Here is a 15,581-nt window from a genome sequence, read left to right as displayed (position 1 = left end):
CACATCTGTGCCCATCTTCTTCTAATTTATATGTGGGACACCTGCCACAGCATGGCTTGCCAAGTGGTGCCATTTCTGCACTTGGGATCCAAACTGGCGAACCCCAGGCCGCCGAGAAGCAGAACGTGCGAACTTAAGCGCTACACCACCGGGCTGGCCCCAAGTTTTCTAAGTGTATGGAACCTCTAAGAGGGAACAGGAGAATGGGATCAATGGATTTCATTTCATGAGTATTACTAAAATATCCTCCATTTGCAAAACTCTGCCAGGCAGATGCTCATGGAGAACAATTATAAGCCAGTCTAGTTCCTGCAAGACTGCCTGTATTTTGAACTGAGCTGGTCTGCAGCAAATAAGCATGATCAGTTTTTTTCCTAGCAAAACCCCAAGAGTTTGGATTCTATCACTCCACATTTTCTCTTACTCTGTAGTGCAAATTCAACTTGCAACTCTCTCTCTGCACATCCTTTCACTTCTGTACAACTAGGCAAGGCAATTACCTACAACTTACCTACAACTAGGTAAGACAGTTGACTGTATCATGGGTTTTGAAAAAGAGCCCATGACCACAATCAGAAGTCACAGAAAGTAGTTTGAGCACCAGTAGTGACTGCTCCCTGGGACCCTGCTCAGATAAAATCACGTAGGTTTTCTATTCCTCAATTTCCTCATTTGTAAAATGGAAAAATTATAACTTCCTTTTATGCCTGATCAGGTAGTTGATAACAGCAAATGTGATAATGTCTGAGAAAGTGTTTGAAAAGCTATGAAAAACCATGTGAAAAATTATCATCATCATCATCATCAAATTTTCCTTCAATCATTCCTATCAGCAAACAAATATACCATAATTTCTCGCATTTAAAAAAAGAACACAACAAATCTTTTCTCCTGATGTAATATCCTCTAACTGCTGAGACAGTTTTTGCTCCCTTTTAATAGTAGAGCTTCTCAAAAGAGTTTGTTACTTTTACCCTCTCTAATTCTCTCTCTCTGATTCTCTCTTAAGCCCATTCCAATGAGACTTCTCCACCCACAGTGCTCTACTGGAACTCTCCTTGTCAGAATCACCATTGCCCCACATTACTAAACCCAATGGCCTTTTCCCAGTCCTTGCCTTACTTCATCCATCAGTGTATTTGCCACAGCTGATCACTGCTTCCTTCTTGAAACAATCACTTCACTTGGCTCCAACCAATCCCCATGGCTGCACTCTAGTTCTTGTCAGCGACAAATAAAATATTGCCGAACATTGCATGTATGCATACTTACAGTATAAAGAACACATCAGTGGAGTAAACTTTGGTCAGGTCAGGGAACACTCTAAGTCCAGTGTTGAAAATGCCACTAAAGTAATGAAAAAGCAGAAAAAAAGAACAGAAATTAGGTAAGAATCAACACATAGGAAGTAAAATAGATTCTGAAGTCAGACAGGAGTCAAATCCTGGCTCCTTCACTAAATATCTCAGTGCTCGTGGGCAAGCTCTAACCCTTGGATGAGATTATGTTCTGTCCAGGTGCAAGAATCCAAGCCAGTCCAGCAGTGTCAAAACATCTCTTCTATTTAGAAGAATCTGGGGATTGTTTGAACCAAGTGAGATTCCTAGAAATAGGAATTCAGGTTTCTTCCGTGTGTGTGTGTGTGTGTGTGTGTGCGTGCGTGTATTTCCTTGTTTTAATTGGAGCACGTTACGTGTGTGAGGTGGGGTGTAGAATAAGGGGAGGAGGGGGCAGGAAGACAATATAATTACCCAACTCCAAGTCAGGCTTCTTCTTTCAAACTCTATATTATACTGTGTTCGTATTTTCCAAGAATGGTTTCCCCATGGCAGTCAACTGGGAGTACCACGGCAGCAGTTAAAAAATATGTCCAGACAGGGAAGGAAATCAGTCAAAGACAACATCTTCATTTTCCAATGTTTGTGTCATCAGGGCAAAACGTCAAAATTAAGAGATGTGCATAAAACAGCATGAATACAAAAACTCTCAGGCTCCTGATGCCTCTCAGATTTAGTTGGTCCACCATTTGTTGCAGCTACTAGAATGTAGGTAGTGGAAGCAGAGATTTTTTTTGAGATGTTTGGCATGGCATGGGGTGAGACCTAGACAAACCAATAAAGCTTTAAAGAAAGTTTTCCAGTAGAGAAAACCCTAGTTCCATTGACACCCTTTTAAGGCAAATTCAGACTTGACTCCTGCTAGAGGGGAAGGCATAGCATTTGAAGAAGCAGCAGGAGCTGGAGGTCTCAAAAAGAGCAAATAGGATATTCCAGATAAAGGAGCAAGATGAGATTCCATAAGGTATGTTTGAAAATCAGTAAACAAACTAATTCAATTGCAATAGGGGTTCTTGCAGAAGAACGGGGGTCGGGGGAAGGCCCAGGAGCTAAATTGGGGCCATATAAGAAAGTGTTGCAAATGCCAGATTAGGGACTTGGACCAGCACCTCTCTATTCTTCAAAACCCCAAACCAAGTCCCATCTCCTTTTTGATGTCTCCTCTAATTATCTGTACCCTCAAATACTGTGTGTACCTCTCATTTGTCACTTATCATTATTCTCCTATAGGAGGAAACTTTTAATTTCATATACAACATCTCTCCAACTAAATTGTAAGCTTCTTGAAGGCAAGGACAATGTTTAATAATCCTGTGTGCTCTCCACAGAGCCTTGCACATAGTAGAAGATCATCATGTCAGAATTATTGACTGAAGCTCAGAGTCCATACAGGAGTGATTGCCTTGTCCCATAAGTTTTTATTGCTCTCCAAATATGCCTTCATTCATATATCCCATCAATACCCTCTTTTGTTCTCCCATCATCTCCCATTCTCACCTCCTCAATACTGAACTATTTTTACTTCCCCAATAAGCCCTGTGGTTCCATACCTTTCTGTCTTTATTATGTTATTCCATCCACCTGCAGTTCTCTTCTACCTCTCTCCCTCCTTTTCCTAGATAATTTCTATTCATCCTTAAAGACCTATTTCATAAAATATATATAGGGATGTACACTTTTATTTAAAATCCCTAAATGGAAATGAACTAATATGTTAATAGTGATTATTTCTGGGTATTAGGATTAAGGTTGATTTTTATTTTTTCCTCATACTGTTTTTGTGTTCTAATCTTTTGCAATGTGTGTGAGCAGGAAAGAAGAGGAGAAAGGAAGGGTTCTTCCAGCTGATGCCGAGAGAACCTGAGGCCATATGTATACATCCACTGAACGTATTTTTATTGAGCACCTAATCTGTGCTAGGCAGTAAAGATGCAATAGAGAACAAAAACGTTGTGGTCCCTGCTCTCATGGAGGTTATGGTTAGCTCATAAGGTGTCACCAAACCAAAGCAGTAAGTACTGTCCCTTCCGTTTTTGTCCCCCCAACTTCTAAGAGATTGGATTTTACCATTTGTGGCTTTTTTTTTTTTTTTTTTGCTGTGTAACAGTCACTCTAATATTGCGATACCCATTTCCCAATAAAACTGACCAATATGTTCTCAGAGTTTTTTGTTTTGTTCTGTTATACTCAATTTAAAGACTTTTGAAATTTTGAAATTTAAATTTTTAATACACGATGGCATTTTCTCCCTCATATCTCTTGGAGTAGGTCTCTGGTCCCAGCACTATGTGCTGACTTTTGAGGAAGTTTTTAAAATGTGGATCGTTTCACCTGATGCCTTGCCTGATGCGAAAGGGTAGGAGTAAGTCACAGGATATGATTTGCCCCAGGCCTTATACCACTAAAATGACCCTGGCCCACAACATCCCAGGGAGATCCTTGGAAGACAACAGCATTATAATTCTCTTTAAAAAAGAAAAGAAAAGAAAAGAAAAAAGGTAGGATGAGAGAGGAGTTCATACTTACAGGAACTTCAGAAGGGGAAGCTCTTTTAGGGCCCCAGGCTCTATGTAAGTTAAGCTTCTGGTATTCCGAATCTCTCTGTAAAAGTTACAGGAAGCATATTCACCATAACCCATTTCTGTCTTCTCAAAGGTCAAACAACATAAATCAGGTTGAACAAGTGTTCACAAGAAGAACGCACATTTGGTGCCCCAGGGACTGTTCCTGCCAGGAGTCCGTCCCATCAACAGCGAGCTACTCCTGGCTCCTCGCAGGGACTCAGTGGCTGTTCAGCCCTCTCTCATCCTTGACTTAGTCTCGGTCCATTTGAATTTATGGGCCACCTTTCCTTAATTGTAGTCTCAGAGCTTTTTTCCCCCCTTTTATATCTAAATAGAAAAGAAAATCCCTCCAGTGGTTTGTGGAAGACAGATATCTTTATTATTAACCATAGCAAGTGTCCTGGCCCTGGAGTGGGAGGTTGCGCGGATCACATGATGGATGACAGAAAGTCAATAAAGGTTCCTGTGTCAATTGCTATTTCAGAGGGAGTGGATGTAGTGAGTCTTAACAGCTCATTTGGGTTTATTTTTCTATGTCAGTAATTTAAGACTCTTCAGCACATGTGGTGTGATCTCATGTATGTCTGTTACTTACACAGTTAGGTTTATATAGATGCTAAGCAAAATGCACAGTAGCATTAGTGAAATCAGTGACTGTTAGAAATGGGCTATCACTGGTAAAATTAAATGTATTCAACATTTGTAGATTGGTTAAAAGAGTCTGGCTTCTTTGATTTAGCACAATGTGAGGTTTGTCCATGTTGTAGCATATATGAGTAGTTTGCTCCTTTTTATCGCTGAACAGTCAGACAGAACTGAGATCAAATCTTGGCTCTGCCACTTCTGGATACATGACCTTGGGTAGGTTCCTTGATCTCTTTGAGCCATAGTTTCCTCATCTGTAAAATAGGGACCATGACAGCACCTGTTTCATAGGACTCTTGTGAGGATTAAATAATGCCTATAAGTGGTTTGACATGTGGCCTAGCATGCAATGAAGGCTCTATAAATGATAGTTTTATAATTGTTATCCTCCTGAGTGGAATGAAAGAAGAGATGTCAAAGACTGGGGGTTGGAGATGCTGCAATGTTTGTACAAAATTAAAACAAAACAAAATGCTAGGTTTGGTATTGGACTAAGAACATTGACTATGAAACAGCCCTTGGAAAAGAGAGGATGGAATTAACTCTGAGAACAGAAACCATCTACCCCCTCCCCCAACTCAGTTTACTGTCTGTATTAATATAACCTATTGGTCCATTGTCTTCGTTAGCGTAACTTTTGCCCAGGCAAATAAGTTTATTGTTCATTACAGGAACTTCTTGAAAGACCCATCAATGCTTCAACAGAAAGCATCAACAGTTTATATCCCAAGACTCTCAGAATCCCTCACCTCAAAATCTTTGCTTTGCTGTGTCCACTAATTCTAGACTATCATATCACGATCCTTACCTAACCAAGACCCTGTGTGGAAAGACCCACTTTAAACAAGATTTTTAGATTTTGTCCTAGTTTGAAACTAAAAGCCCTATATCCCTGGAACTCCCTGTGTCCTGGGAAAACTAGCCCGGTTGGCTACCCTACTCTATCATCTCATAGCTATCCTGCCTTCCCCTTTAAGAGACTATCACACTGCTGAGTCAGGTGCTCGCTCCCTGTAAGGTGAGCAATAAACTCCTTGCCAGAGCTTTCCATTTGGGGAGAAGGGTTTGAACTGCTATCAATCAAATGTAAACCAGTTAGAAGAATTTGGAAACTGAGTGTGGTTTGCAGTCTGGAAAATTGCTCCATGAGACACTATTGTTGAACAAGTAGACTTTAGTGAGTGGCCCAAGAGAATGTCACAGTGAAAGGGAGTGTAGCCCAACTGAATCAGCTTTAGAGGTAAAGAATGAAGGGGAATGAAACACTGCTGTTGGTTACAGCTGATAAATGAGGCTGGCAACCAACATGGCGGCTGTAAGAGAAGAAAGAGGTGGGAGAGGCAGCAAGAAGAGAGAGGGAGACACAAAAGAAGAGAGAGATTTCTTGGAGAAAATGAAAGAGTGAAAAAATGGAAAGATGGGTAAGAGATGCCACAAGAAAACACCAGGGAAAAGAAGCCACTTTCTGAGGTAAGAAGACAGTCAGCTAAACACTTGCTCACCAGTGACTTTTAAAGACTCTCTGCTGAGAGAAAGAGAAATACTGTATAATATCACCTACATGTGGAATCTAAAAATGCTGAACTTAGAGAAAGAGAGAGCAGAGCGGTAGTTATCAGGGGCGGGGGGTAGAGGGGAATGGGGAGATATTGGTCAAAGGGTACAAACTTCCAGTTATAAGATTAACAAGTTCTTGGGATCTAACGTACCGTATGGTGATTATAGCTAATAATACTGTATTATATACTTGAAGGTTGCTGAGAGAGTAGATCTCAAATGTTCTCACCACAAAAAAGATATGGTAATTATGTGATGGGATGGAGGAGTTAGCTAATGCTATGGTGGTAATTATTTTGCAATATATGTGTATCATACCAACACATTGTACACTTTAAACTCACACAATGTCAATTATATCTCAATAAAGCTAGACAAATAAAATCTCTGCTGAAGCAAAGAAGGAGAATGGGCATGGACCGTCAGTAGTTTAGCTAAATGGAGACAGATGTTAGAAGTGACTTCAGGGGGTATCATTTTTACAGATAGGAGGCAAGGAGGAGTAGAGGTCAGTACCGAAGAACCTCTAATAAGAGTAGAAGGGTGAAAGAAGAGTCCAAATTTGAATGAGTTCTGAGTATGCCTGTGAGGGTGAATTTGAACCACACAATGTTGAGTTAAGCAATTATAGCCCAAGTGTGCAGGAGGCAAGCTAGCTATCCTGCCAGGAAGCTGGGGACACCAAGAGAAAGAAAATCTGTACGTAACTGAAGCACAGTGAGTTGGAATAGAGATGTCCTCCAGGGTGAGTGTGAACAAGAGCTGAAGACGGCAGCACCTCTGGATCTGAGCCTGGATCCCTGGGTGATAGATAGAGAAGGGCTGCCCCGCCCACCTGCGCATCCACCCGCTACTGTCCCGTGAACAGGAAGAAACTTCAGTTACCTTAGGGCTCTTACACATTTTTATTTTTGTCTATTTGTTATGGTAATTAGCCTACTTGCACTAATATGATAAACATAGATAAAATTCTTAAAATACGGAGCGCGCTGTTAATAGTGGTCATCTCTGGTAGATAGGTTTGGGGACTAGGAATGTGTGATTTTCACTTTTTGTTTTATCCTGTTCAAAAGAAGAAAAAAATGTAATAAAAGGCATGCAAAAAAAGCCCCCAAATTTAAAAAAACCCACAAAGCAAAGCAATATATATTGTGTTTCAAAAATTTTTTAAAAATATGCAGTGCAGATAGGCTGCTTAAATCTTCCAGATTCAAGGCTGCTCTTCTACAGAATGGGCTGATTCTGTGTCAGGCAATGTCTGAGCAACTTGAAGCTTATTGACTAGAAAAGGTAAGAGTTGGTAAGATTAAGGTATAATTGTAAGATTAAGGTAAAAAGGGACTGAGCATACTTCTTATTACACAGAATGCTTCTACCAGTGAGGGGATGAGAGAATTGACTTCAGTAAAGCAGGTGATATCAACCTCATCAGGTTGATCATCCTGATCATCATCAGTAAAGCAGGTTGATATCAACCTGCAGACAAAACAATGGAGACACCTTGAGAAAGGTTAAGTGCCTGATCTCCTGTTACACAGTTTGAAGAAATTGGGGCCTTAATCTAGGGCTTTTAACTCCAAATACAGCTTTTCTTTCTTTCTTTTTTTTTTTTTTTAACAATTTCGAAAGGTCATCTGTCAGAACTCAAAAGAAATTTAAATACGCATTATTGCTTAGTTTCCCTTTACTGGATTTCAAATAAAGTGGACATTTACATGAAAAGGATAACATTGATGCTCATGTCCAACGTTTGCACAAACCAGCAAATTAATCATTCAGCATACATTAGGTTCATTTAATCATATGTCTAGATTCTAGGGTGTTTTCTTCTTCTGAGAAACATTGGCTAATTCTTAATAAGAGCCAAGGACAGAGAAATTGGCTCGTTCAAAATACCTGGCATTGTGACAGGCGGTAGTATCCCAGCCTAAAGGCCAAAGAATATGGGAAATCGGCAAGGCAAGAGAGGGAGTTCTCAGCTTGGGGAAAGAGGGGCAAGAGGAAAGGAAAGGAAGGCTTAGACCCTTCTATTAAGGAACTTTCAAACTACTGATTTCCCTCCATTGTCCTGTAGCCCCCCTTCCCGCCTCAGTTATTCAACAGGCATTAGATCATGGCGTTTGACTGTGATCCTCAGCCTTAGAGATATCTGCCCACACCCGAAGCACCCCTAGTCTAGGAGTGAAAAGCACACCGAGCTGGGAAACAAATTGAGGGCAACAATGAAGCGGAGTTGGCATTTCACCTGCAAGGGAGATGAGAAAGCTTCAGACTAGCACAGGGCAAGGAGACTGAGTTAGAATGAGATCTCTGAAGAGAAGAGAAGCCGGCCCAGCCAGCAGAGTTGGACTTTTAAGAAATACAAATGCAATAATGTGTAAGACTATGTTGTTTAAAACAAGAAACGGAACAAGAATATTAGCCAAAAGCTCAGCTCTCGGCCAGTCCCCAACTTCTTTTCAACTCTTACTTTAATTTGATTTTCAATTTTTTTCCAGTCTGCTTTTAAGTGCCAATGTAGTTCAAAAAATTGGGAGGCAAGCCTCGCTGACTTGGACTAGGGCTACTTGCTCTAGTGAGTAGAGTGGGGAGAAATTAATTCAAATGAAATGAATAATTACTGGACATCTATTATGTGCAACTTTATTGAGTGTGCCCCCAGGCATAGGGAAGTAGTTACTAATTATTCAACTACTTTAAAAATAAGATGTGTATATACTGGCAAAGCCATAATTTTGTTACCTTAAATACTTCAAATACTGACACTACCAAAGTGAAAACTGGGACTAAGAATTAGGTAATTTATTATTATTATTTTTTCTCCCCAAAGCCCAGTACATAGTTGTATATCCTAGTTGTCGCTCATTCTAGTTCTTCCGTGTGGAATGCTGCCACAGCACGGCTTGACGAACACTGCGCAGGTCTGCACCCAGGATCCGAAGCTGCGAACCCCAGGCCGCTGAAGCGGAGCACGCAAACTTAATCAGCCCCAGGTAAAAGTTTATTTCATCTGACTATAAAGGTAACGCAGACATTGTAACAACTTTTAAACACATTCATATCAAAAAATACAAAATCTACCACATCCCCTGATCCAAAGAAAATCATTTTTTTTCCTCTCTCTATGGGTACATCTTGTTTTTCTAAAATAGCATTATGTCAAAAGCATTTCCTCTGGGATTAAAGTTGATGACAACAGATTTCTAACGGTTGTACAGTATTTCATATTAAACCATTCTCCTAGCTAAGCATTTGAGTAGTTTCCAAATTTTTGCTATTATAAATTAACTCTGAGACAAATGGCTTGTTATGTTAACTTTTCTGACTCCTCTGTTTATTTTCTCAGGGAAAATTTACAGAAGTTGAATTACTGGGTCAAAAAGTATGAAATTCATCAGAGTTCTTGGTATATATTAGATCCTTAGCTTCTAAAGTCCTGATTTTTAGACTTGCATTCACTTTTCAGTAATAGTCTATAAGTTACTTCTTACATTATTAAGGCTTTTCAGGGAAAGAAGTCATAATTATTCTACTTTCATAATTATCAATGAAGTATCTTACTACTAACATTCCATTATGCGACTGGGGAAAAAAAATCTATAACTGAAAGGTGATATTCATGATTTAATAAATCTTTGAATTTATTAAGGAATTAAAAAATAATAGATGTTAATTTGAGGAGAGTGTATAAATGTTCAGATTTTTTAAGCAGATTGAGGAAAATTTGTTTATCCGTAGATTTTCCACTAGAAATAGAAAATTATAAAAGTGATTTTCCAAATTGCTGGAAGATGCATACAGCTACTTTCATGATTTTTAATGATGAGGCTAAGACTGGTGCTTTTGAAATCTCTAATTAATGAGTCAATCAAAGTAAGCCTTATCATGCTATCTGCCAGAAATCACACATTTTACCTACACAGTTGTAGAATTTTTACTCGTGATTAAAAAAAAATCCACATAAAAGTAAAAACATCCTTCGGAGGGCAGTATTTTCTTTCATTATTTCTGCTTCTAATTAAGGAGATATTATGGCTTTGCATTGGTTTTGGAGGGAGATACTCTTGGTTTCAAATTCTGACTCTGAAATTTCTTAGTTGAGTAAACTTGGGCAAAAGCCTGGTGTAGTATGTATTATCATCTTCATTTTACATACTGGAACCTGAGGCTTAGAGAGATTAAGTAGGATAGTATATGTGAAGCACTATTAGCAGAGTGGGTGCCCATAAAGGGCATTCAGTAATTGGTAGCTATTACTAAGAAGAATGACAATAACAACAATCCGTATGCAACAAACACTTGGATTTTTTATTAACCAATCTGGAAATCTTTATATTTTAGTGGGAGTGTTTAGTCCTCTTATATTTAATGCAGTTAATCTAAATACTGATCATTTGGGGTTAAATCTACTATTTGTTCCAGAAATTCTTTATTTCTTGCCCTTTTTAATTAATTTTTATTATTCCATTCCTCACTACTATTAGCTTGTTAGTTATCCATTCTTTCATAATTATTTCAGTTATTACTCTATGGATTAAAAAATTTATTCATGATTTATAAAAGTCTAATATAGGTTAGTATTTTTAGTATTTAGGTTAATATACCATTTCCCAGAGAATTCAAGGACCTTAGAACACTTTAACATCATTTATAACCCTTCCATCCTTTGCTTATTTGCTACTGTGTATTTTAATTCTATGGCTACAGGCACTCCTTGCTTTGCATGGTTCCAATATGCACAAAGTTCAGTTACCATTATTTAGTTAAATTTAAATAATAACTGTCCCTGACAACATGGTTCAGGTTTCAGTTACCACAATATATTAACTGTAATTGCATGAAATACAAACTTTGCTTTCAGTCCATGGATCACTATGTAAATAACAGACGCACGTCATGATAGGTGACCAATGACACCACTTCTTTCAAAGTCATTGGTGATTGGTCACTGAGCATGTTATTCAGTTCATGCAGAAACAATAAAGCATGCAGTTGAATTGCTTCCATATTTCCCAGCGATAAACTCGTGACATTTTATAAAAGTGGATAATTGAAAGAGGGACTTGACCGACAAAGATGGAAATGCAGCAAAGAAACAAAATGTGATAATACTAGAAGTGAAATTTGAATAAAATGTGAACAAAGTCATAAAAGAAATAACTGACCATGGGAATGTTGATACTGCCGCCATTTGAGAGACACTAGATGTTCAGTCACAGGAACTTAGTGAAGGTAAATTATTGACAAAGCAAGAAGCTGTCCCCAAAGAAATGATGCTGGTAAAAATATTCAGGGTAAAGGAACTCTTAGAAATGTTTTATGATATTGAAAGAACAAAGGATTCAATATTAGAAGCTGATCCAGACCTAGAAAGAAGTATGACAATTTGCCAAGTCATTAAAAAGATGTTTTCTTGTAACTTATACAACAAAGAGAAAAAGGCAAGTACTACTCCAACTGCTCTTCATAAGTTTTTACAAAGAAATAAAACATTTTATTTCTAAATATTTATAATGTTTAAATTATAGTATGCTAAATAAATATTAGTTTTACTATTTTTTACACTCCTATACACTCATCACCAACAGTAAGAGCAATTTTAATGTTTTGACAAAAATTTTTAAAAGTCACAAAACAATCGTCATTTTTTTATTGATTATTCAGATTGCTTTGCACAGTTTCAGCATGCACTGTTTTACGATTCTGTGCTCATGCGGAGCAGGGATTGCCTGTATTTTAAACCCAGAAGACATTTTTTGTTTTGTGCAGCAAGGTTCATTAATATTTACCTTTCCTGTTTCTTGTCATTTCCTCCTACAGGATCATTTTCCTTTTGCTTTAAAAATTCTGTTTAGCAGTTTCTTTAATATGAACCTAATGGTGATAGATTCTCTCATTTTTTGTTTGCTTGACATGTCTTTCTTTGCCTTCAATTTTGAAGAATCTTTTTGTTGAGCTGGCAGATATTTGCTGTTGTTATTTTCATTGTTTTGCTCTTTGTAGATATCTTTCTATTGCTTTATGGCTTCTATCATTTCTGTTGAGAAGTCAGCTATCAGTCTTCTTGTTACTTCATTGAAAGTATTACGTATTTTTTTCCTCTGGCTGCTTTTTATGATTTTCTTTTTGTCTTGAATTTTTAGCACTTTTAATATGGTGTGCCTTGATATGGTTTTCTTTGTATTTATCCTTTTGGGCTTTGCAGTACTTTTTACATTTATGACCTGATGTCTCTTATGAGTTTTGGAAAATTCTCTTCAAATATTGCTTCTCCCAATCTTTCTTCTTTTTCTTGGGGTCCAATTATAGGCGTGTTAGACTATTTACTGTGCCATATATTTCTTATTTTCTTTTTCTCTCCATGCTTCAGGCTGGATATATTCTTCTGACCTATCTTCTAGGTTTCTAATTCTCGTTTGAGCTGTGTTTAATCTGTTGTTAAACTCAAACATTTAGATTTTATTTTAGTTATTGAAGTTTTAAGTTCTAGAGTTTCCATTTAATCCTTTTTAAAAATAGTTTCCAGTTCTATTCTGAAATCTGTATCTTGCCATTTAAATTTTTGAATGTTTTAATTATAGTTATTTTAAAGTCTATGTCTGATAATTCCAATATGTGAATCTCCTGCGGATCTTTCTCTGTTGTCTGTTTTCTTCTCTTGAAATTTTTCCATAAATTCTTGTTTCGTTTTTTAAAAAAAGTTTGGGGTATGCTTAGTTATTTTTTATTGATTCAAAGCTGGATTTAGTATTTGTGAGGGCTCATCTGTTTCCCATTATCCCATACTTCTAAGATGAAGCTCTTTAGGGAATCCCAGCTAAAATTCTGAGGTGTTACTAGGAGCCACCCTGCTTTGTAAACCCTGAACTCCAATTTTTATTTCTCTAGCCCTGTGAGACTGCCTAAACCTCTAGCCAGTCCATCAGCCTTTCAGCTATTGCATACAAGTCAGCAAATACCTCAAGGGGAAAATGATCAAATGTTGTTTTGGGATTTCTTCTTTCCCCTCAAGTTTTTGCTGCCATCATAACACTCAAATACCTTCAAATAGCTTTTTTTTTTAAATCAGGCTCCTCTGTTGTTCTCAGACTGATGGTTTATCTGATAATGTAAGCTAGCCTACCATAGCTGGGAACAATTTTCTGGGTCTCAGTATTCTTGAAGGCAGCATAATGTAGTGCATAGGGAAAGAATTTTTGAGTCAGTTGTTTATGGCATAAAAATTCTGGTCCTGTTCCTTAGTACTGTGTGACCTAGGAAAACATTTTCATCCTCGCTGCATTTATGTTTTTCTTATATTAATGTAGAAATAATAATCTCTACCTCACATGGTTGTTTTTTGAGTGTTAAATGAGGGTTAAATAAAGTATATAAACTATTTAGCATAATGTTTAGAACATACTAAGTATTTGTAGATAATAGGTATTTTTGGTTCTTCATTAAGAAATAGAATTAATATTTCATAATATGTGGCTGCTTAAAAGAATGTAGTGTGATTATGTAAAATTTTGTATAGGTTGTAATGTACTAGAGAAAAGCACCAGAGTAATTATTTTGATGGGTATTGATTGGTTTTTATGTCTAGGCACTGTGCTAAATGCTTCCATGCATTGTATCATTCAATATTTATATAACCAAATGAAACTGGAACTCTTATTACTCTTATTTTACAAATGAGGAAACTAAGGCTAGGAAAGATTGCCTGACTTGTCCAGGATTAGATAGTGAGTAGGCAGAGACGCCAGAAGTCAAAACCAACTCTCACCTACTCCAAAGCCAGAGTTCTTAACCCCACTCCTGATCTAATCTCACAAAACTACATTTCTCTTTCCTAATTAAGGAAAAAATGTTAGTTTTGTAGAATCTTGCACAGACCCTGCAATCAAGTAGGTAGTCAGTAAATATTTACTGACTCACCAACATCCACACCAATAAAATCTGCTGTCACAGTAGTAACCAAATGAAATGACAATTCAGAGAGGACTTCTAATCTGGTCTTTGACTTCCAATCATGGAAGTGACAATTGGGATGGATTAACATAAACTGAGAGTGAGAACAAGAATTTAATCATAAACAGAAATTTTGACTCATGATCTAGAAACCAGCTGTTATTGCCACCTGGAGCCTCCAAATTATCAATCAAGAGTGGTTGTGGGTGGAGTCTATGCTGTACCGTTTGTTGTACTTACATGTGAGTCATTTTACTCAAATTGTAGAAGGAATGTGATTCCAGCCGCTGCAGACTTGTGTCTATTGATAAATAGCTGAACGTCACAAAAATATAAGACAAAGTAGAAAGTTAGTAGGGTTGTGACTTCCAAATTTACTCTTAATTTTCATGTAACTTCTTTGTGAGGGGCCTCCCAGATCATGCAACATGCACAACTCTCATTGTTTCTCCCCAATTATATTAAAATTAGTTACTACTTTTTTAAGGATCCCATGTTACCTAAAAGTTTCCCAATACTTTAAGTTCTATTCATCCTTCGGGTTTATTCAGCTTACTTCACAATGTTTCCCCAATTTCCTGATTAGGTCAAATTTCCCATAGTATATCCTCAAAGCACTATGAACTTCTCCTTTCACTAATTGTCACCATGCAAATATCCAACTGTTTGGATGGTATTTGAATTATGCTGTCTCATGTTACTATGAGTTCTCTGAAATGGAGAACAGTGTCTGTTTTTGGTGGCCAGTGAATCTTGAGTGCCTTTCATAGTGTATGACATGTGGTACATCAGTAAATGTGTTAAGTGAATGAATGAATGAATGAATACGTGAGTTACTCAAAATAGCAGAAAATGAAAGACATTAGAAAAGAACAAAAGAATGGAAAAGAGGCATTTTTAATGTAGTACCTAATGGCACGGGATTAGAAACATAGTTTCAAAGAAGATAAAGAGAAATCCACAAGTCTTTAGTAGAACATTCCATACGGTAGTGACTAAATATCCTCTCAAGACTTCTCTTCTTGATTTTGATGAAGCTGAAAAGTCATGATTCATCTTGAACTTTGTAAGCAAAAGATAACTCAAATAGAAGTTTTAAGGGGCCAGCCTGGTGGTGCCCCGGTTGAGTTCACGTGTTCCGCTTCAGCGGCCCGGGGTTTGCTGGTTCAGATTCCTGGTGTGGACTTACGCACTGCTTGTCAAGCCATGCTGTGGCAGGCATCTCACATATAAAGTAGAGGAAGATGGGCATGGGTGTTAGGTCAGGGCCAGTCTTCCTCGGCAAAAAGAAGAGGATTGGTGGCAGATGTTAGTTCAGGGCAAATCATTCTCAAAAAAAAAAAATTTTAAGTACTAAAGAGAAACTTCTAAATACAACTTGTCAAGAATACATAAGGAATGATGTTTCAAATAGTATCCTCAAATTCCATCTTGTAATGAGAATGACTACTGCAGCCAAACTCAATGACTGCTTTTTACTGAGAGGCATTTCCATGACATTTGGGAAAATTAAGGATTAGCAGATGGC

The 15,581-nt window shown here is 37.6% G+C and overlaps 1 protein-coding gene across 1 annotated transcript in view; it reads right to left on the bottom strand.

Moving 5' to 3' along the window:
• TSHR (thyroid stimulating hormone receptor) overlaps positions 1 to 15,581 on the bottom strand; it is a 151,412-nt gene that overhangs the window by 44,524 nt on the left and 91,307 nt on the right. The window contains exons 3-5 of the mRNA XM_046647729.1: positions 14,294 to 14,368; positions 3,864 to 3,938; positions 1,273 to 1,347 (exon numbers count right to left, since the gene is read on the bottom strand). Of these exons, the coding sequence (XP_046503685.1) occupies positions 1,273 to 1,347; positions 3,864 to 3,938; positions 14,294 to 14,368 (225 nt within the window). The remainder of the gene's footprint in view (positions 1 to 1,272; positions 1,348 to 3,863; positions 3,939 to 14,293; positions 14,369 to 15,581) is intronic.

The sequence above is a fragment of the Equus quagga genome, chromosome 20 (assembly GCF_021613505.1).
Source record: "Equus quagga isolate Etosha38 chromosome 20, UCLA_HA_Equagga_1.0, whole genome shotgun sequence".
In the NCBI taxonomy this organism is placed as follows: Eukaryota; Metazoa; Chordata; class Mammalia; order Perissodactyla; family Equidae; genus Equus; species Equus quagga.
This window is presented reverse-complemented; position numbering and strand designations above follow the sequence as displayed.